This window comes from Python bivittatus, unplaced genomic scaffold (genome assembly GCF_059951505.1).
Source record: "Python bivittatus isolate LINGU-HERP-01145 unplaced genomic scaffold, Pbiv_v1 ctg000310_np1212, whole genome shotgun sequence".
NCBI lineage: Eukaryota > Metazoa > Chordata > Lepidosauria > Squamata > Pythonidae > Python > Python bivittatus.
Genome location: NW_028277054.1, coordinates 5,250,127 through 5,273,040, shown reverse-complemented (window position 1 = coordinate 5,273,040; position 22,914 = coordinate 5,250,127). Strand labels below are relative to the sequence as shown.

The window sequence follows — 22,914 nt, the reverse complement described above, 5'->3', positions numbered from 1 at the left end:
AAAATGAAAGAAAGATCCTCCCTAGTTCTCATGAAGATAAAGGGAGGGAAGAGGAAGCGCATTCAGACTTGCAAGATTCTGTTACTGTAACCTTATAATAAAAGTAGTATTAGCATGCATGACTTTGGTTTCCTAGTCTGGTCTATTCTGAAGGGCTGACAAGAGGGCAGTAGCTTCATGACTGATATAAGGACTTAACCATCAGCGTGGTGCAAAGATCTTGCCAAAGAGTGGCTACTTTGGGGGGATCCTTCAAGAGGAAAACTATCATTGCTTTATAATGTCCTCATAATAAAATCTCAAAGATGCTCATTCTTTCTATTTTTTCCCCCACAGCTGGAGCTTATAATGAGGAGGCTTCTGTCCAAGGATGTGCAACAAAGGATGTATGTTCCTACCCTGAAGTAATGAGTCTAATAACACTTCTAGGAGCACTTCATAAATATTGGGAAGGTCTTCTGTGTGTAGTGCCCTGCGAGCTTTGGTTGTGTATCCGAGATGCCAAGGAGGTGCCCTGCATCCCTTGTTGCATTTCTTCTCTTCCTCTTTCAGCTCTTTCTGGGTGAGCTTATGCCTCCATGGGACTTCTGGGGAAGCAATGGCAAACTGAAGATGACTTCACTTTCAGCGGAGCCAACAACTGCGGCAGAATGAGGAGCTGACGAACGGATTGGTGCCTCGAAATTCCTCCCTAGACAAAGGGGAAGACTTAGGATCACCCATAGGGCTCCTTACCCAGGCTCCCTGTGACAAGACCATAAAACAGTGGTCTCTGGTGGGTTTTAGAGATCTGAGAGCTGGGAGAGTCAGCTTGCCCAAGCCGTGGTTCGAAGGCTTCAAAAAGACACTGGGTTTGCCCACTTCCTTTCTTAATCACTTCTGAAAATGGCTTGTAAATTGCTTTTTGGATACTAAGAACCTTCAGAAAGACAAGTTTTATTTCATTGGGTGATTCCTTCAATCCTCAACTAAAGAAGTTTCACGTAAGTTTAAGAACTTAAAGAAAAAAATTATTTAGAAATAAGCAGCAAAAGGATGATTATAACATTGATTTTGGAAAGTTATAAATGGACTAAGGGGCTTGATTGACTGGAAATAAGATTTTGAAATGAACTATAAGAATCCATCCTGTGGTTTGTTTAAAATCCTATTAAAATATATATGAAGATCTTGAAGTTAAGTGTAAGAAATCTTTCCATGGGAAAATGGTATGGATTAGAGAAAAACATGATAAAAGTGGAGACCTTGAAGGCTGGTTACTAGAGGCAACCAGAAAGAACTAAAGATTACAGTTAAAGGAGAAGACCCACTAATATAGAATGGAGAAAAGTATTTTAACTCTGGAAGATTTCAAGGATATTTGGCAACAACGGACTCAGAGCTTTCTCTTAAGATTGTCTGATACTATAAAAATGGGTTTTAAAGAGATAGAAGAGGATACAACTGAGAATCAGGCTGTTTTGTATATGGATTTAAAAATGATAGAATGCAAGAATGATATTGACGAAGATGCTACACAGGACTTACAAATGAAACGGGCTGATGTTTTAAGAGCTAAAAGGGACATACAAATAATAAATCGGAAGAGTGACTTGGATATGTAGATTTCAACCTAGAAGAGTGACTTGGACAACTTTCTTATTTTGGATTACAAAAGAGATGTGTTACACTTATGAAGGAGTTTCTGAGAAAAGATAGAGAATGAAAAGAAATCAGCTTTTGGGATATTACTTAAAAGGAATAAACATCAAGGCTTTTGAAACCAGAAAGAAGGATTACAAAGTCAGTTTGTTTGATCAAGGCTAAATTATATGATGTTTTTTTGTCTAGTAGTTTTTAATGGATTTTTCTTGACCAGGACTGAATGATGAGGCTTTAAAGATTTGCTGTTCGGTAAGATACGGGGAGAAGAGATTTTTTGTTATATGATTAGAGAAAGTGATGGGTTATGATGTTGAAAGAAAGTATTAAATTTGCAAAGGAATTTCTTAGAGGAGATGAAGAGAAAATGATAAGAAATTAATTTATGGGATGTTATTTGAAGGGTTTAAAGATTAAGATTTTCTGGTAGCTCGTAATGGAATTGTTTTATTAAGTTTGAACAACAAGCTTTTATAGGTTTGCTTATAGATATAAGATAAAATATGGGAAGAAGGGATTTTTGTTGTATTTTTAGAGAAAAGGATAAGTTACTGTGGGAAGGGAAGGGAAGGGAAGGGAAGGGAAGGGAAGGGAAGGGAAGGGAAGGGAAGGGAAGGGAAGGGAAGGGAAGGGAACTGATTTACTTGTTTAATGTTACTTTGTTATTTCCAGCAATGGACTTTTGCTGATTAAGACTGAATGATGAGGTTTTATTATTTACTAATAAATAAAAGATGAGATCTGGGATGAAGAGATCTTTGGTTGAAATGTTAGAGAAGGTGATAAATTACTGAAATTCTACTTGTCTTGATGAAGGGGGAAGGCATTTCTTTATATATTCTTTTTTCTTCTTCTTTCCTCCATGGGCACTTTTCTGGTTGGGAATATCTGCCTCTTTACCCCTTGCATTTCTCCCTCATTAAATACTATCTATCTATCTAAACTAATACGAACTATTACAAAATAAGAAAGAAAAAAGAAAAAGAAAGAAATCAAAGAGAAAGCTAAAAGTGCAAGAAAGGAAAAAAAGTAATAGAAAAATAGAAAAGAAAGAAAAAAGATATAAAGAAGTGGCTTCCAATCTTCTTTACAGCAGGTATAAGTACAATTATAAATTTACCTCCTACTCTAAGGTTACAACATGACTTCTGTCTATAATCTATCCTGACTAATCATCAAAACCATAAATCATAAGTTCATTTTTTCTGCTTTATGCAAAAAGTCTATAAAGGGTTTCCAGTCAGCAATAAACATAGATAGTGTCTTTTCTGTGACCAAAGAAGTCAATTTGGCCATCTCAGCAAGTTCCATCATCTTCACCAGCCATTCCTCCATTGTGGGTCGTGCCGAATCTTTCCATCTTTGCGCCTACAATAATCTCCCTATGGTTATCATATACAAACACAAAGTTTCATGACTTTTTTCCAGCTTTTTGCCCATCAATCCCAAAAGAAAAACCTCTGATCTCAACTGTATATTAATCTTTAAAATCCTCTGAATCATTGTATGTATTTGAATCCAAAATTTTCTAGCTTTTTTACATACTTTGTATGTAATACTTTGTATATTAAATACTTTGTTTTTCATGTAGGGAATGCAAGTATTTTTTTTTTCTACTTATAACTCATTTTAGGAGGACTTGTCTGGACAATCCAGATGAATGGTGTCTTTTCAGGGCTTCTCTCTCTACTTTTGATGACCATATTTGGGAAAGAGGATAAAAAGACACTTGGCAGATATGTGTTGGGGATTGTAAGGGAAGGGAGTTGCTGAAGGGGAGGGTCAAAGCAGAGACTATGGATCAAAGTATCTGATCGAAGAAGAATCAGTTTCTCCCTTGAATTAAGAAACAGACAAAAGATTCTGGGTTTGCAGTGAGTGGCCATAGTGAAGTCAATTCGGCATGGTACTCGCAGCAAGGGTGCGCAAATTTTTCAAACTGAGGGCTGCAAATTTGAAAATGTGGTGGCACTTCAGACACTGACAAGGCCTTACCAGCCTCACCAGCACAGCACCAGCACCCTGGGGTAAAGATGTCAAGCTGAATCTCATCAGCATACTGATGGTATTAAACCCCGAGCTAACAGACAACCTCTCCCAGGAGTTTCATGTAGATGTTAAACTGTAGGGGAGAGAGGACTACCCCCTGAGGCATCCCACAAGGGAGCAGCTACCAAGTTGGCCTCTCCTCTCCAACATCGCTGTCTGAAACTGTCCACTGAGAAAAAGTGGAACCACTGCAAATTAGTGCTTCCAATCAACCCCCCAACCCCAAAGCCGGTCCAGTAGAAGACAATGGCCAATGGTATCAAAACCCATGAGAGTCTAAAAAGACCAAGACAGGTGTCAGGCCCGGCCCAAGAACAACGATGAAACAGTCCAGTCAAGTAGAGTTCCTTTATCTGCTTGCACCTTATAGATAGAATCTTGCCCACTCAATCTATACTACAGCAACTAGTGGATATACCCTGGGAGATTCTAGGGAGCGGCTATCCTGAACCTCTTTTGCTTCCTACGCTCCCCCTGCAGACTGTGTTGCCTCTTGCCTCCTCCCCCCTCCTGGACTGCACCCCCTCCCTCATGATAGCCTCGATCTCCCACATCACCCTCCTCCTCATAGATATATTCCATCACAACAGGTTTACTACACCAATCCAGATTTTGACAAAGGTCATCTACTTGTATGACCAAAGCTATCCCATGCCCAGGTCTGAACCCAACTGAAAAGGTCCAGATTTAAGGCACTCTGTAATTAGTCCTTCACCACCATCTCAATTATTTTCACTAGAAAAGGAAAAAGGGTGATTGGGCAATAGTTATCTAACACCTCTGAATCCAGGGAGAGAAGGATTATAATTACAGTTATAATATAAGAAGCAAAGTGTTGTTTCATATAATCTTAAATTGTATCTGTAATTTAATCCTTATTTCTTACAGGTAGAGTGGGAGGCCAGTAAGTATAGATAATAGAAACTAAGGGTCAGAAGCTAAAGCCTGCCTACAAAAATAAAAATATAATAATGGAAAAGGTCAGAGATATATAATAAAGTACTGAAGTATATAGTATGGAGAACTGTAGGATCAGAAAAAGGTCCGAAAAAGGTCCAAATAAATAAAAGTAAGGAAATAAGATGAAACACAATAGAAATTAAGAAGGGAAAAGTGTACAAATCAGATACAGAATCATGGTAAGATATAAAATAAGCTTTAGAAGGTAGAGTAAGCCCCTAAGAAAATGCAGAGGTAAGAGGTAGACATGTAATAAACAAGAAATCACAACCCCCTTTGATTGCAGAGCAGAGTTTATTTTGTATTACAAAATAAATACAAAATAAATTTGCTCTGTGATCAAACAGGGATGTGATTAGGGTTAGGGTTACAAAATAAACACTATCTTTCCTAATGGAATTTGGCTTCTGTCCTGCCTGAGTTTGTTATCCTCTGTGAACCCATCATTCACCTCTTGCATTCCACCCTGTCTAGCTAATTCTTCAAATATATTTCCCCAGATACCAAGATGTGCAAGAGTTGGCTTCAGGAAAAGCAGTTGAGTAGTTCCACAAACATGATGGCTGCTGAAATTGTTGTCTTCTGTCTCTTCTCTTCAATCTTCTCAACAGGTAAATAACTTAATTTGCATAACACCAAGATACAGAAAGTTCAGGAGACTTCAAGAAAGGGAAGCATAATAGGTGGAGGGCAGGCAGGTTGGGGAAGTCTCTGGTAACTTGTTGTACGAGTGGATGCAGGATTAATGATAGTCTCTTCAGAGTATCATGAGAGCCGATTTGGTGTAGTGGCTGAAGGTTTTGGACTAGGAATGGGGAGATATGAATTCTAGTCTTCCATGAGGCACAAGAGCTAGGAAGGTGACTTAGGGCCAGTCACTGTCTCTCGGCCCCAGGAAGAAGGTATTGGCAAACCACAACCAAACTGTTACCAAAAAACCTGCATTACCAGGAGTCAAGAGTGATTCAAAGGTCCATATCAACAATAATTCAGAGTAGATGAGTTGGTTCTTGCAGAAAAATGGCCTCTGCCAGCATCCAAATGACTTGTTCAAAAAATTGGCTTCAGTAGCATAAAAGCCAGAGGAGGAGGAGAAGAAGAAGAAGACCCAGTTTCATATTAAAACAAGTTAGAGGGGTGTGGGGGTGAATCTCTCCCTTGGTCTCAACTCATCTTCCATTTGCAAAAGCTGAGCTCATTGCATTCTCCCCACCCTTCCATACATGTCCCCAGCAGAAGAACCAGTTGGAGATGCATGCCTAGTAAACCAGATTATAACAGTAGTCTTGAACTTAAAAGCTAGGATAGCAGAATTTACAAAGGTAGCACTGATGATTGGTATGACTATCTCTTCTGTTTGTAGTGGCATCTCTGAAGTGCCAAACATGTCTTGTCTTTGGAAAAGAATGTACAGAAGAGGATGTGAAGATGGTGGAGTGCAAAAATGAAGAAAAAATGTGCTCTTCTATGATTACAAATAATACTTTAAGTGAGTGAAACTGTGTTTGTTCTACAGCATATTCATCACCTGGCTTCTGGACCATCAAGGAATAACCTGTGTGTGTTTGGACTAAAATACTACTGAGTTGGTGGGTTTCCCTTCACTGGACCTTTCAGTGGATGTGTTCAAGGAGAATCTGGGCAGCTTTCTTTTGGGGATGTGGACAGTAGGAGGTTGAAATGTCCAGTGTTACTTGCCAGATGTAATTCTTTAAACTTAGGTGCATTGGCATCTACAAGGGGACAAGGGAGGACAAATGATGAAACATACATCATGATGTAGCAATATAAACTCTGCCCCTTTTGTATGTATTTGCATTGCAACATCCCAAGCCTAGTGGGTGGAGCTTACATTACGATGTCACAATGCAAAGTTCATCATTCTGACAAAACCTCCAGATTCTACAGATACCCGTGCTCAGATGTTTCTCAGGAATACATAAAATTATTTATTTATTTATTTATTTATTTATCAAATTGATTTGGCCGCCCATCTCACAAAAAGTGATTCTGGGCAGCATACAACAATAAGTAAAACTTATAATGATTGTTTTATACTTTTAATAATGACTTTTTATATATCTATTATTCTTAAAATATTAAAAAATCAAGGCACAGGAGAGAGTGTATATTAACTACAATGATGGAGTCATCTTAAAATGTGACATAGCCAGGTCTTGAGGGACTTTGGAACGTTAACAGGGATGGAGCTAACCTCACTTCCGGGGGGACACTGTTCCACAAGGCGGGCGCCACAGCAGAAAAAGCCCACCTCCTGGGACCCACCAAATGTAATTCCCTAACAGACAGGACTTGCAGCATGCCCTCCCTGCCAGATCTAATGGAATGGGCAGATGTAACTGGGGAGAGGCGGTCCCTTAGATAACCCAGTCCCATGCCAAGAAGGGCTTTAAAGGCTAAAACCAGCACCTCGAATTGGATCCAGAGGCAAACTGGCAAACAATGCAGTTCACAGAGCAGAGGTGTAACATGTGCTGTTCTGGAAGCATACATAACTGCCCACGCCACTGCATTCTGCAGTAGCTGAAGCTTCTGGATACTCTTCAAGAACAGCCCCATGTAGAGCTCATTACAGTAGTCCAATCTGGAGGTGACTAGGGCATGAGTGACTCTGAGCAGAGCCCCCTGATCTAGGAATGGGTCCAACTGGTGCACAACATGAAGCTGTGCAAAGGCCCTCCTAGCCACGACTGCCACCTGCTCTTTGAGCAGGAGTCGTGAGTCCAGGAGGACCCCCAGATTGCGCACAGGGTCTGTCTGGGGCAGTGCAACCCCATTCAGTACCAAAGATAGCATAGCCCTAGAACTGGCAGGCCCCAAAACCCACAGCCACTCAGTCTTGCCAAGGTTCAGCTGAAGCCTCTTGTTCCCCATCCAGACCCTCTCAGCCTCCAGGCACCGGGATAAGACATTCACAGCATCACTTAATTTGCCAGGGGCAGAGATGTATAATTGGGTATCATCAGCATGGTGATAGATGATCTCATGGTGACGGATGATCTCACCCAGCAGCCTCATGTAGATGTTAAACAGGAGAGGAGAGAGCATTAAGTCCTGCGGCATCCCACATAGCAGGGGCCAAGGACAGGACTTCCCCTCTCCTGTCACCATTGACTGGAGGCGAACCAGTGCCGCCTACCCCCAATACTGTGCTGCCCACCCCCAATCCTCTGAACTGATTCAGAAGGATACCATAGCTGATGGTATCAAAAGCCACAGAGGGGTCAAGTAGGGCAAGGATGGATGCACAACTCCCATCCCACCCTTGCCAGAGGTCATCCAAAAGTACGACAAATGCCATTTCCATCTTATACCAGGGCCTGAATCCCAACTGAAAGGGATCCAGATAATCCTCTTCTTCCCAGGTCCTCTGAAGCTGCTGCACAACCACCTTTTCAACCACCTTCCCCCAAAAGGGGAGGTTAGACACTATACAAAAAGGAGTCAACATCTACTAGAAAACCATAGAGGTTTAGTAGTTAAAGTTAGGATTAGGAGACAGAAGATCAAAGTTCTAGTCTCTCCTCAGCTGCAGAAGATTAACTGGAGGTTTTGGGCCAGCCATTCTCTCTGAGTCCAAGAGCTAGTATAGTGGTAAATGTGCTGGACTAGAAAGGGGGGGGCTCAGCCATGGAAGTTCACTCAGTAGTTTGGGGTCAGTCACGCTCTCTCAATCCAACTAACCCTGATGATTTTTATAGGGAAAAATAACAAATGGGAATGCTATGAGCTCCTAAACAAAAAGGCAGGATATGCAGGATATTAATGAATACAGAAATTAATATCCATATTCAGCTATTTCTTCCAAAATAAAATAGCCAGATGTTTGATATGTATTTCTTCATTTTCTGCTGAGGTTCACATTCTTTTTTTTAATCCCTTCTGCAGCCAATATTTCCATCAGTTTAATGATCAAGAGATGCTCAAAGCCTGAGGAATGTTATGAAGGCTTCTACAGCTCAACAACAGTAGATGGCAGACATGAACTGAGCAATGGTCACTGTTGCCAGACTGATGGCTGTAATGCAGACTCTCTTCACTGTAAGTATCTACACCTTAATGCATCCTTCTCAAACTCCAGGTATTTGAGCAATTATTTATTTATTATGTTTTTAAAATAATATTTTATCAACTGCTCCAAGCCATATAGACTCTGAGCAGCATACAATAACTCAATAAAAAGAAGCAATGCCATAAGAAGAAAACATCTAAAGTGACAATAACATTCAGCTAACTATGATGGCCACCCAGACAGAGTGCCAAATATCACTGGACTAGTCCCAATTTAACCTACTTCCTAAATGCAAGGAGGGTTGGGCTGCTGCTACTTCTGAAGGTGAGGAGGTCTATGATGCACCTGGTGTACATCTCATGATCCTTTTGAGGACAGGAGACCCTGAACAGGTCTTCCCTAGAAGTCCAAATGGAATGGGCAGATTCTATTCTGGCAAGGTGTCTCTGATACAAAATGGTGCTATACCATGAAGGCCTTTAAAGATAATGACCAGCACTTTGAGTTGGCTCAGAAGCCTACTGGTAAGCAATGCAGCAACTCAGAAGAGGTGTTATTCTACACTGATGGGGTAACTAACCTCACTGCACAGATTCAAGGTTACAGAGTGGGTGACAGTTTCTTTAAATCCTTAACAGCAATTGGCTATACAATAAGCAAAGAACATTTCTGGTACCAATGCCTCTATCTAGGGAATAGCTTTATATTGGAGATTTTTCTCCCAATATGAGTTGGTCAGTGAAAGTAGGCAGGGGAGGGGGAGTATTCATAGAAATCTATCTTGCATGATGTTCATCCATACTCTGAGCTCCATCAATCAATTATCCTAGAAAATCTTGGGTTTCTAGATCCCATCCTAGCTGGGAATCTTGGGAATTGAGCCAGATATTTAAAAGAATGTCAAGTTGGAGGAGGCTGTAATAGACATGAAAAGGGTTAGTGGTTGTTATGAAACTTTGCTAACTGGAAAAGTTGCTCTCTCCAGTGCCAAATTATGATGAGTTTCAACCAAATGGGTTACAGTGCCTAGGCTGCTACGCGCAAGATGCGGATTCTTGTGAAGGCCATCAGTCTGTGATCTGCCTCGATAAACAGGATCAGTGTGTCAACACGGCTTTTAGTGTCCAGGCATGTAAGTAGATCTTCCTGCCTGCCTGCCTGCCTGCCTTCCTGTCTTCCTCTCTTTCAACATTTTTTATAGATGAAGGTGATCTATTTGAAGAAACATTATAATGCAGCTAATACATGGTAACCAGATTTAAATGCATTTATCCTTCACTATCAGGTTTTTCAAAGATCTCTGTGGTTCCATTAATGTCTCATCCAGAGCAATTCCTCCAGTTTATAAATAGCACTAATCCAATGCAGGATACATTTTAATTTTTCAATGTTTTGTGATAGCACATCTGGCAGCTCACAACAGTTTCTCATGTTGCATTAACGGAGCAGTGTTTCTCAACTCTGGCAACTTGAAGAATTGTGGATTTCAACTCCCAGAATTCCCCAGCCAGCATGGAGTTGAAGTCCACACATCGTCAAGCTGCCAAGGTTGAGAAACACTGCCTTAGAAGAATAAACAAAAACCAGCATCCATTGTAAGAAATAGTTGAGTCCTTTTCCACATTAAAAAAAAAAAAAATCCAGGATGGAATAATTAGACAATTCCACCTAACTTGCTTACAACCCCACAAACACAATCTTTTGTTTTCTTTATTTTATTTTATTTAAACTTCAAAAATATACAATTATAACTGGGGGTTATTCCTGGTGGCCTTCTCCATGGTCCAGCTGAGGCCTTGGTTGTTACTTGGAAAGAGAGGGTAGCTGAGTCTTTGGATCTGGTCACACACATGAGATCCCCTCTCCCATGGATTCTGTTGCTCTCTGTGGTTTATGGAAGAGCTGAGGAAGATGAAATGGGAGAAGTGACATCCAGAGTGCCACTGGAGGTTGATGAGGGATGAACTCGATCAAACACGAGTGAGAGCCACTATTAAGGTCTATCTAGTGGCGTAAGGGCAGTGACGTGACAATACCTCTCTGCCTTTATTGCGTCTCTGGATAGCCACCCGGCAGCCTTGTTTAGGGTGGCTCGAGCCTTCCTGGGGAAGAAGGACTTGGAAGTTCACCTACAGGGCTGTGCAGAAGAATTTGCAGAGCATCTGTCCGACAAAATTGCTCAAATTCATTCCCAGTTAGATGCCAGCTTTGGTACAGGTCTGGTAGAGATGCCTGGGGCACAGTCTTGCCTGGTTATCTGGGAACAGCTTGAACTTTGAGGAAGTGGACAGAGTTCTTATGACTGCTCCTTAGATCCATGCTTCTCCTGGCTAGTTAAGGCTGCCCAGGGGGTGTCGTGTGGTTGTGTCCTAGCGGTGATTAATTCATCCATGAGAGAAGGGGTCATTCCGGTCTGCCCGCTCCTCAAGAAGCCATTGCTGGATCCCACCAAACTGGACAATTTTTGCCAGTATCTAACCTCTTTTTCTTAGGAAAGGTTGTAGAGAAGGTGGTTGCACAGCAACTTCATCAGGTCCTGGATGAAGCAAATTATCTGGAGCCCTTTCAGTCAGGATTCAGGCCTGGGCATGGGACAGAAATGGCATTGGTCATGCTTTTGAATGATCTCTGACAGGAGTGGGACAAAGATAGGGCATCTGTCCTTGCTCTCCTTGACCTCTTAGCAGCCTTCAATACCATGAACCATGATATCCTTCCTGATCGGCTCTGTGGGTTGCAAGTGGGCGGCACAGTATTGAGTTGGTTCTCTTCCTTCCTACAGGGCCAGTACCAGGCAATATTGACTGGGAGTAAGAAGTCCCGCTTGCAGCCCCTACTATATAGGATGCTGCAGGGTTTAGTACTCTCCACTTCTATTTGACATCTACATGAAGCTACTAGATGAGATCATCCATCACCATGGGGTGAGGTACCATCAGTATGCTGATGATACCTAATTATACATCTCTGCCCCTGGTGAATTAAGCAATGCTGTGAATGTCTTGTCCCGGTGCCTGGAGGCTGTGGGGCTCTGGATGGGGAATACTGTAGCAGGCTTCAACTGAACCCTGGCAAGACTGAGTGGCTTTGGGTTTTGGGGCCTTCTGTATCTGGACTTTATCATCTTTGGTTCTGGATGGGGTTGCACTGCCCCAGACAGACCCTGTGCACAATCTGGGGGTCCTTCTAGACTCATGACTCCTGCTCAAGGAGCAGGTGGCAGTCGAGGCTAGGAGGGCCTTTGCACAGCTTCATGTTGTGTGTTAGTTGCACCCTTTCCTGGACCATGAGGGTCTATTCAGAGTCACTCACATCCTGGCCACCTCCAGAGTGGATTATTGTAATGTGCTGTACATAGGGCTGCCCCTGAAGAGTATCTGGAAGCTTCAATTGGTGCAGAATGAGGCTGCACAGACAGCTATGTGTGCCTCTAGGATGGCACATGTTACACCTCTGTTCTGTGAGCAGCATTGGCTGCCAGTTTGCTTCCAGGTGCAATTCAAGGTGCTGGTTTTGACCTTTTAAGCCCTACATAGCCTGGGTCCAAGTTATCTGAGGGCCCACCTCTTCCTGATCACATCTACTCGTCCCATCAGGCCCAGCAGGAGGGATATGTTGTGGGTCCCATCTGCTAAAGAGCTTCATCTGATGGGACCCAGATGGCATGCCTTTTCTGCTGTGGCTCTTGCCTTCTAGAACATCATCCCCCCAGAGGTGAGGTTAGCCCCATCCCTGTTACCCTTTCAAAAGGCTCTGAAAACCTGGTTCTTCCAGCAACCTTGGGGATCCCATGGAGAGCCTGTGCAATGGTTGTACTGTGTTTAGATGAGTGTTCTCCCACAATCTTGTTTTTTATTACCTTATTTATCTTGTTTTTATTTATTTTTAAGGCATTTTAATAGTTGTGATATTGTTTTAACTATTGATTGTATGCTGCCCAGAGTCACGTTTAGTGAAATGGGCAGCTATATAGATGTGATGATAGAGAGAGAGACAGAGAGATATAGAGATGATAAGATAATAAATAAATACCATTTCTTTTTAAAAAGTTAATTGTTATACTAAATATAAACTAAATAACAATACAACAATGTGACTATATTACTCTTATATCACAGAACTATATGGCTTAAAAATGAAGCTTACTCTATTGCATATATTTAAAAAGATATATGGTAAAAAAAAAAAAAACTAAAATCCAATGTTAAACTACCTAAAGAGTTGTTTGTTTGTTTTTGCTGAACTAGCCAAGTTTATGTCTTAAGAAATATACCTAAAAACGTGAAGCCATTGTTGAATAATATAGATTACTCCAATTCTCCATTCCAAATTTCTTGCATATTGTCCAAATGTACGGTAGTTTTGAAATCTTTTTAAAATTATCATAATAATAAATGATCTATTTCGTTTCCATGAACTAAATATCTCTGGTGTTTCAGAGATTCACAGGGCATCAAGGCCAAGCAGTGTAAATAACAGACCCCAGCATTGCTTTCTACACTATAAAGTCTCAGATATGCTTTTTCTGTCTTTTTCCTACCCCCAGTTGGAAATCACACCGACAAGTACAGTTACCAAGGATGTACAACAAAGAATGCATGTTCCTACCCTATAGGAATGTCTGAGCTAGCCGGTGGGCTATTTCATTTCAATGTCACCACACTGGAATGCAGAAATGCATCTTCTCATGATCCTGATCTTATATTAGTTAGGAAAGAAGAACCTTCTCCATATTTACTGGAAGATTTGTCAAAATGAGGAGATTGGAGATTTAATGGTAAGATAAGTGAAGGTTGCGATTAAAGATTTTTAATTTTTGTTTAAAAAATTTGATTTTTGAATTTCTTCTCTGAGGTTGGTGGTGGATAACTGGGTAATTGGGGGAAAGAGTAAATATTATGCTCTGAGACTGTAGCTCAAGAAAATGTTGTATGTTTTCAATCTTTAAAGATCACAGAATTGTGGTGAAAATAAATTGATATGGCAAAGGAATCTGCATTCTGTATTTTTTTTTTCCGCAAGAATTCAAATGCATAAACAAAGGTGTCTTGGATAAAATAACTCCTTTGGTGCCCCCTGCCTTCCATACTTAAGCAATCACAACTACAATTTTATGCATTTTCATTTGGGATCTTTGCTACTGAGTTCTACAGTGTCCTTCTGCCTGAAGTTATAGGTACAGCTAAAATAAAAAAGAAAGCCAGTCCTGGTAGATGGGTCCTCTGAGTCTGGTCTAAATAATCACATAGAAAAGCCTTTTTCCATGCAAAAGCTTTGGCCTGTTGCACCAAACACCACCAGGCTCTCCTGGCAGTGGACTATGGAGTTAGAAACTAAGAACCTCAATACCATATTTGAAGCATTTAGCTCAGTGTTGTCCAAACTTGGCCACTTTAAGATGAGTGGACTTCAATTCCCAGAATTCCCCAGCCAGCATGGCTGGCTGGGGAATTCTGGGAGTTGAAGTCCACTCATCTTAAAGTGGCCAAGTTTGGACAACACTGATTTAGCTCAGTACTGTCTACACTGGCTAATGGTGGCCCTCCAGAATATCAAAGCAAGTCTTGGCCAGCCCTGTTTTGAGACAAGGACCGAACCAGAGAGCTTCAAGTAGGTCCCATAGACAAGCAATTGGAAAGTCCTTCCTAGAACGTTTGTCTAGTACAGAGGGAGGGCTGATCTGCTTGATGGAGTTCACAAACCCATGGCTAGGAATAGCCACCTTCATTCCCCCCTTCCCACCATGAATGCAGGGTTTTAATGTTAAAAAGGGGGCAGGACTTCATTTGCAGCACTGTGTCAGCTATCTTGCAGATGTTGACACATGCATCCCACAAACTCCCCTGCTTGGACTTCTTTTTCCCTGGCCAGGTATTCATTACACAAGTAAGCATCCTGGGCAGAGACAGGAAAACAAAGCCAGGGTCAGGGGTGTACTCAGGATAGGGTCAACAAAGTCAAGAGGGCAGCCAGGATTGTGCCACTGACATTCTCTTTATCGGCACCGCACATAACAAAAACAGGGAAAGCTTCAATCGCACCCTCATGGCTAGAAGTGCTGTGCAAAGATGCAGTAAGGAGACTGAATTCGATTGTGTTTTGATCAAACTGCTGAACCAAATCAACATTCCAGATGGAATCACTGAATCGATTCAAAGCATCGAAATGGATTTGGGGCAATTTGATTCAGGGGATACCTTGGTGCCTCTCCCGTTTGCCCCAAAGAAGCAGCTGTTCTTTCTATATTTGGGCAAAGATTTTGGGTTGGGGTGGAAGACGTGATGCGGCCTTGGTTAGGAATATGGCTAACAGGACAATTCGTTTTATGACCACATTAAACCCTGTTGGCTGTTAGAGCCATTTGGGGTGGGATGTAATCTTTTTTCCTCTTGTTTCTTTTTGGTTTTGGCCTTTTTCCTTACTCTGAAATTGTTTGCTTTAGGCTGAAGCTCTCTTAAATGAGACAAGGAGTGAAAGAATATATTCAGCTGGTCTTTCTTGCTCAGCTGTTTGTTCTTAAGCATGATCTGTCTTGGACCATTCCGTATACTACTGATCCTTCTGTTTATTTCATCTTGTCCTTTTTAGTGTTCCTGGGTTGGGTGGCACCACTGGAGGACATTCTGGGACTGTTCCATGAAAGATCTGCCGCTACTTCTGCTTATGCCGTTCCATCACTGCTTTCCATCCAACTTTTTCAGTCTTCTATTCACAGTAGCAGGGATGACATAGTTCAGGGGTAAAGAAGAACTAAGCTTTTTTTTTTCTTTAAAGAAGCATTTCTAAGGACCAGATCTTTGAAAAATCAGAGATTTTTCTGCTACAGCCCTTTTTAAAACTAGTCCCTATGTAATGGAGTAGCAGAATCTCCTGATGAATAGGAGAAGCAACATGGACCTGGTCTTGCCCTACTGCTGGTGGAAAAGCAAATGAGTTATTACAATCACTTATTGCAAACCTGTGATGTGATGTGATTTGATGTGATTTGATTTGATTTGATTTGATGGAGAAGAGAAACTGAGGCCTCCCTTTTTCCAAAACACCATTCACCTCTTTGGAAAACAGTATCTTGGGAGGCTGATGGCCAAGAATGCAAGCAATGAGTCAAGGAGGCCTAAGTTCAGATCTTTCCTCATCCAAACAGATGCTAGTTCCCAGTGCCATCCATCATCCTCAACTCACCCAGAAGGGGGAAAGAAAACATTTGTGGCCTTTTCCATTTGATCTTAGGCTATAATTCTAAAGAACGTTCCTAGGAAATGAATTACACGCAGCACCAGATGATTCCTGACACACCATTCCATGGGAAAGAGTAGGCAACGTTTTGCAGTGGGGACATCATTGAGGGGATTGCATTAATTTCTTCTGCCTCTAGGAACCTTATGGAGACATGGCAGTGATGCAGCAATGTTGCCCAAGACAGCAGGACTGAAATTTTCAGAGCATTGTGGGTCTGGGAAAGAATGTTGGATGGGTTGGAGGAACACCATGAGTCCATTCAGCCCTCCACTCCTCACTTAATGAGTGAACTCAGTCACCAAAACATGGGAATAATATTGCCCCCCCCCCTCAACTTTTTTGCTATGAAAATTCTATGGAAAAGCCAGGGTGTTCCAAGCACAATCATTTTCAAGATACGCTTACCTACCTCTTTTTTAGCTATTCCACTGTTCTGTCTCAGCCTGACCTACCACATGCAATTTTTATTAGAAAAAGCAGTTTGAAATGGAAGAGTTGTGTACCCTACTCTAAGCTCCTGGGGAAAAGGTGGGATATAAATCAGCTAATCAAGAAATGAGCTAATTTCAAGGCACTTTCTTCTACGTTGCAGTCCAACTGGGAAGAATGACATTTTCATGTCGGTGAAAGAGCAAATTTCCTTTTAGAAAGATATGTTTTAAGGGATTCAAGCACAAAAGGCAGTTTATGAAGTCGTGTGCAGGCATTGTGGAAGTAAGGATAGTTTCCCAAGAGACAAAGGTATGGAGAGGTATCATAAACAGTCAGGTGGGTCCATCGGGGGAATCAACAGCATCAAAATGGTGAGCATGACCAGCTGCTTGAAGCCCCACCTCTTTTAAACACATGTTGCGCCCCTCACATGCAGGTTAAACAGAGGAGGACTTTGATCACTCCAGTCGGGTCCACCAATTTGAGCTGCTGTCCTCCCCAGCAAACATCTCCATATGTAGTGTTGCTGTAAACCAGTTTTTGTTATACTGTATTTCCTTTCCTTTTTCTTATCTTATGCTTTCAATATTTTTGGTGTATTATTGCCAGCCTTGCAAGGTAGTCCAGACAAGAAGGACACCCAGAACTACTAGCTCTAAGTTTATTGGAAGGTTACATTAACAGAATCTTGCAAGTCTGAAAGTACCTCTCTCCCCATTCGCCTTTACAGTCCAAGAAACTAGAGAGCTTCTGAGATGTTTTCCACACCACCATTCCTTCTATGGGCTCAGCTGCCACTTATCTGACCATTGTCTAGTCTGTGATTCTTCCACCTGTCTCCCAAGGTCATTCTCACATACCATTACAACTATTTCTCCTTTTCTAAACTCTTCATGGTGTTTCCTACCTTGAAGAGAAATAGAAGAGATGGCTATGTACGCATGCATCAATGTCCACAGGACAGAGGGGAGCAGTAGAGGTAAATGATGAAATGTATAGTACAATGTCATAACACAATTCCCTCCTTTTCTATTTGACCCGTGATGTCACAATGCATGTTTCTTCATTTTGATGGAAGCCCATTGTCTGTGGATCACCACGTAAGTACATATGTATTTTTAAGTCATGAGTGAAAAAAGGTTAGTTACCTACCTATTTTTTCTCAACACATGCCACTTATTTTATTGAATTTCAATTGTAGTGTACTATGTAATGAACTAGAAGAAGCTTCTAATCATAGATGTTGTCCAGTTTAACGTTTGACACTTGGGATAAACAATGCCACCCTTGCTATTTAAACTGAATACCCCTAATTAGCCATTTCAGCCAATTGAGAATATTTTTTTCCTTAATCAATACCAGGGTAGAAAGTGTTGAATGTGGCAATGTAATGAATAAAGTGACCCTAAACAGGGTGGGGTAAAAACAAATATTAAGGATGTAAATAAGGGCCAGGGCTTCAAATATGTAGTTATAGTAGCCATTCTGATTTTTTTGACACCGTCCCTTGCACATGGCCCTTCAGCTACTAATGGTAGGTAAAACAATTGCTCCCTGGACAGGGAATCTTGAGCAATTATGGAGATAGGAACACGGTCTATGAAAATAATCTCTTCTCTCCTCAGTCGTTCTTGGATCTAAGCCTCATCTACCATTTCTACTTCGGCAGCTGCCTACAATATCTCAGTAATCATCACACCCCAAATTCCCAGAAACACAAATCAATTTAATTGTGCATGTCTGAAAGACGTGGGAACTGAGGAAAAGTATCTCACCTAAGGCTATTGAGCAATTGGAGCCTACACTGAGATGCAAGCCAAGAGCCAACATGGTTCACCATCCTACGTATTCTCCATTCAAGTTGCCCCTTTCTGCATTCGTCTTGACCAAGATCCATGAGGGATTTGGCTGTCACTGATATCTCCCATTCCACCCACTTTAAGAAATTACTCAAAACATCCTCCAGGGCAGCCATACTCTGGTAACTATAAAACACAACACATTCAGCAGTCAGCGTTGGGACAGAGCTCATTCCACAGATGCAATGGCTGCTAGAATTCTTACTCTCTGCCTCCTGTCTTCAGTCTTAGCAACTGGTAAATATAACCTTATCTCAGAGATAACAGAAACTTGGGGAAAGGGAGAACTCATGAGTGGGTAACAAGATAGAGGAGGAACTGGTGACTTGTCAAGTAGATTTCTCACTAATGTCTCTGTTTTCTCATTAAAATATGCTGCTGATATAGTTTGAGGATATTTGGAAACATAAAGGTGAGCAACTTACATGTGATTGTTACTTCTGAAAACACTGAGGTTTGCTTCATTTAGAAGTCTTCGGAATCTTTTTCTGAAACATTCAGCATTTGCTACTTTCTAGAAAATCTCAAAATTTGCTCTGCTGTGCTTTCTAGTCAACTTTTCCCAATTCAGCAGTGCTCCAAATATGTAATCATCTACTGCCATCATTCACAGCAATGAATCCTGGGTTCACCTTCTTTATACAGAAGTTAGAACTAAATTCTGATATCACTCTTCATAATCCTAGCCTATTCCTACACCTTGATCCAAATATACAACCAGTAGGATATCAAAAAAGTCAAGATGGGGACCCAACAGTGTGATCAAAGCCCTGCCTTTCTATAGGCATGCAATGTCATGACACATACAAAAGGTGTAGGGCCACGATCTTGATTTTTTTGAGTCCTCTCCATGGATGCCATTGCATACTATACAGAAACAATACTGGATAGAAGCCTAGAAGAAAGGATTTTACCACTAAGCATGTACTTTCAAAGAAAGCTGATTTTTGTTGCCTTACCCATAATTCACATAGATGGCGAGGCATAGGTAAGCTATATTACCTTCTTTTTTTCTCTTCTGTTTGCAGTGACACCCCTAAAATGCCAGTCCTGTTTTGCCTCCGGAGGACAATGTAGAAATGAGGATATGAAGATGATGGAGTGCAATGGAGATGAAGACATTTGTGCTTCTATAATTTTCCGTTCTACTTTTAGTAAGTGATAACATGTTTCTAGCTGAGAACATGTATTCATCCTATGCCATTTGGGATCATCAAAAGGTGGCATGCAGATGTCACTGGGGAGTGGATGAACTCTCCTTCAGTGGATGTTTTCAAGCAGAGGCTGCTATTGTTCTATACTTCAATTTTCACATCTAGGCTTTCAAAAACCATACCATCCTCCCAACTGCCAACATCCAGAACTAAGGGCATTCCAACTTTAAACCTAAGCAGGCAGAATTTTTTTTTTTATTTCTTCATTTGCTTGAATTGCTAATCTTTCTTTTTCTTTTTTCACAGCTACTCCTCCACTTAGTTTGATTATGAAGAGATGCTCAAAAAGCAAGGAATGTTTCCAAGGTTATTATAGTACTACTTCGGTGAATGGCAGATACCTACAGGGACATATGTACTGTTGCCAGACAGACAACTGTAATGCACCAACAGTGCTTAGTAAGTTTCTGCACTTGAATGCAACCTTCCATAAAAAAAAAAAAAACATATTCAAGACAGAAGACACAACTCACTAGGTAGGGCATAGCATGAGAATCCTAAAAAACAGTGGTTATCAAGGAAGTGAGAAACATAACTTGAACCAACATCTGTATTGGTGCAATAGCCTGTAGAGATCAGGAGCAGGCAATGGAGTTATTGTTCATAAAATTTTAAAATTCTATTGTTGATGGTGTCTAGAGATTATCTATAAAGCTGTAGTGTTTTTTGCCCTCTACTTTATACAGCAGTAAAGATGAAGGTGTCAAAGAACTACACCTTAATTTGACATAAATAGAATGTACCTAATAGTATAGGGATTACATATCCCATCCTGTCTAGGGGATCTAGACGAGATGGCTTGAGAGGATCAGGTTGGAGAAGGACATAATAGGCACTGAGGAGGGGATGGTGGTGATGAAACCATTTGCTAACTGAGAAGTTGGTTCCTGCAGTGCCTTGGCGTCGTGAGCTTCTCTCCAACGGATTACAATGCCCAGGCTGCTTTGAGGAAAATGTGGATTCTTGTGAAGGCACCCAGCCTGTGGTCTGCCTTGGAAATGAGGACCAGTGTGTCAGTTTGTCTGCTAACCTAGTTGCAAGTGAGTAGATTTTCTTCCTTGCTTGCTTGACTTCTTGCTCTCTTGTTATTCTGATTGGAAACAAGGAATGACAGCTAGACATCATGCCCTCTGCCTGAGAATTCCATGGCAGATGGCACAGTGCCACCATCGGGCAATCCTCTCTGGAAGAAAATGCATGATGGCTTTCTCCAGACTTAGTAGTTGTAATAAAAGCCTAAAGTTGGCTTTATGGACTCAGGCTCCCATTCATCAGTATGGTGCAGAGGGCTCACCAGAGCTGTCTCTCTAGCTTTGGGGGAAGGAAGGAAACCAGCATGGTCTCAAAATATCTGCTAGAGAAACATTCATACATGCTTAGCCTCTTTTTTTATTTCCAGTGGGAGCAATCAATCTGAAGTATGCTTTGAAAGGTTGTACAACGAAGAATGCATGCATTTATCCCAAGGGAGAGACTCAAGTAGTCAATGGTTTGTTTCATGCAAATGTATCAGGAGTGGAGTGCGAAAATCCTATGAAAGTGTCCGGAGTTTGGAATAATGTGAACAACAGCTAGGATAGGACAGAACGTCTTTCTAGCGTATGCCATGATTTGTAAAAGTGAAGAGGGGTTTGGGGAAAATGATGAGAACAGTAAGGGTTTGAGATCAAATACAGGTAGTCCCCAGTTTAAGAACAAGTTCTGTTCCCAAGGTCTGTCCTTAAGTCAAATTTGCATGTAAGCCAGAAACTATTATTGTATAATACTCTATAAGTAGTATTGTGTAATGAACTCAACCCATTGTGTATTTAACTCAAATTTTGCTACAATAGACTCCATTCTTAGCTATGGGTCTTCTGTAACCCAGGCATTCTTAACCCAGGGACCAGTATTCTTGAGTTTCTTAATGCTGGAAATACTGAATTAGGATACAAGAGTTTAAATATTATGCTAGATCACCTGTGCAAAGGATGTAGTTTGCTTCTGATTGTCTGGTTTTCACTGAAGCATGACAAAAATAAATGGTTCTGCCAAGGAACTCTGTCTTATATGTCTTTCTAGTGAGTATTTGATGCACCATTTAAGAAACAATGGTTAAAGCAGTTGGTCTCCCACCCTAGGTAATCCATACCTGAGTAATCACAGCCACCCTCTTACATATTCATTCATTCATTCATTCATTCATTCATTCATTCATTCATTCATTCATTCATTTGTGACTCTGGGTGGCTCACTTAACTAAAACAACCACAAAGCAGTAAACAAATTATAAAAGCAACAGAATCAATAACCCCATTAAAACCAAATTAAAAACTATAAAACATAATCAGCAGGAAATTAGAAGTCATGCATAAATCAGTACAACCATATCACATTCTACACTGAAATACTTCCCTCTAAGCTCTAATAATCTGGGCTCATTGACATTCTGCCTTTTTTTCTGAAAAAGTCAAGTTTGTGGCAAATGGCATATTGTTTTGCAGTAAAAGAACAAAAGAGAAACCTGTAATGTAATGCTGTTTACTGTTCTACCTGCCACAAGAGTGTACACGTGGGACTTCATTAGAAGATTTTAAACTCTTGACTTTCTGCATTGGCCTTATGGGCAGACCATATCGTGCTCCCCTTTAGATCATGAACCCCAATTTAGGAGATTGAGAAGTCCCAAGTCCAATTTTTGAGAAAAGCAAAGGATTGAAATTTTCAAACTATTAAAGGTTTGGGAGAGGGGGCTAGATGAGTTGGAGGGGCAAAGCGAGTACATTCAGCTTCACCACTTGGTGAATGAACTAAGTCAGCAAAACATGGAAAATCTCATTCCCCCCCCCAAAAAACATTTTTCTATAAAATTTCCATGCAACCAGATATCAATTATTTTCCAGATCTGTTTAACTTTCCTAATTGTATTTCATTGTTGTATTTCCCCAACATGCAACTGGTATAGTCATGAAGATGTTGGACTAAGTTAAGGGACACCTTGAGTGGAAAGTCTTGAATCATATAAGCCTATAAATTTGGTAAATAAATATATCTGGCAAATTAATCCTTTCAGTGACCCCATACTTCCTTAATCTCCTCCTGCTCCTGCTGGATAAAAGGATTGCTCTCTGAATGTCCTCAAACAATATTTGAGAAAATAATATTTTCTCTTTTCAGTACTGCTTGGATCTTAGCCTGCTCTACCATTTCCATTTTGGCAACTGTCTTCCTTATCTCAATAGCCATCTCACTCCAAATTCCCAGGAAGAGAAATCAGTTTAACTCTCCATGTCTTAAAGGTGTGTGAATGTAGAAAAGGTCTTGGCTAAAGCTACAAGAGACCCAATTTGGTATAGTAACTAAAAATACCAGGCTAGAAATCAGGAGACCATGAGTTCTAGTCCTGCCTGATGAATGTTCCTCCAGACAACTTAAAAAAAAAAAAACACTCAAGGATCAAAATTAAAAAAAGAACATTACAAGCACATTAAAAGCACCAACATGATTT

The 22,914-nt window shown here is 40.9% G+C and overlaps 2 protein-coding genes across 4 annotated transcripts; both read left to right on the top strand.

Annotated features, from left to right (window-relative positions):
* Positions 1-72: 72 nt before the first annotated feature.
* Positions 73-13,675, top strand: LOC103059708 (phospholipase A2 inhibitor and Ly6/PLAUR domain-containing protein-like). 3 transcript variants are annotated; one of them, XM_007443155.4, is made up of 6 exons: positions 80-1,893; positions 5,151-5,261; positions 6,014-6,139; positions 8,560-8,712; positions 9,669-9,815; positions 13,230-13,675. In XM_007443155.4, exons 2-6 carry the CDS (start codon positions 5,159-5,161, stop codon positions 13,439-13,441), a joined length of 741 nt encoding a protein of 246 aa, XP_007443217.1. In that variant the 5' UTR covers positions 80-1,893; positions 5,151-5,158; the 3' UTR covers positions 13,442-13,675. The 3 variants fall into 3 exon arrangements, with proteins under 3 accessions (XP_087996055.1, XP_007443217.1, XP_015746355.1); XM_088139929.1 differs by lacking the exon at positions 9,669-9,815 and having other exon boundaries at positions 73-1,893; XM_015890869.3 differs by lacking the exon at positions 80-1,893 and having other exon boundaries at positions 5,087-5,261.
* A 4,134-nt stretch (positions 13,676-17,809) lies between these two features.
* On the top strand, positions 17,810-21,456 carry LOC103060421 (phospholipase A2 inhibitor and Ly6/PLAUR domain-containing protein-like). Its single transcript, XM_007443159.3, has 5 exons — positions 17,810-18,450; positions 19,242-19,367; positions 19,674-19,826; positions 20,321-20,467; positions 20,827-21,456. The coding sequence occupies exons 1-5, from the start codon at positions 18,399-18,401 to the stop codon at positions 21,000-21,002; spliced, it is 654 nt and encodes a 217-aa protein (XP_007443221.1). The 5' UTR covers positions 17,810-18,398; the 3' UTR covers positions 21,003-21,456.
* The last annotated feature ends 1,458 nt before the right edge of the window (positions 21,457-22,914 follow it).

Coding starts and splice junctions, on each gene's coding strand:
- LOC103059708 (XM_007443155.4), top strand. CDS start 5,159: ATGTGCAAGAGTTGGCTTCAGGAAAAGCAGTTGAGTAGTTCCACAAAC. Junction 6,140..8,559: donor GATTACAAATAATACTTTAA/GTGAGTGAAACT, acceptor TCCCTTCTGCAG/CCAATATTTCCATCAGTTTA. Junction 9,816..13,229: donor GGCTTTTAGTGTCCAGGCAT/GTAAGTAGATCT, acceptor TCCTACCCCCAG/TTGGAAATCACACCGACAAG.
- LOC103060421 (XM_007443159.3), top strand. CDS start 18,399: ATGGCTGCTAGAATTCTTACTCTCTGCCTCCTGTCTTCAGTCTTAGCA. Junction 18,451..19,241: donor GTCTTCAGTCTTAGCAACTG/GTAAATATAACC, acceptor TTCTGTTTGCAG/TGACACCCCTAAAATGCCAG. Junction 19,827..20,320: donor TAATGCACCAACAGTGCTTA/GTAAGTTTCTGC, acceptor TGGTTCCTGCAG/TGCCTTGGCGTCGTGAGCTT.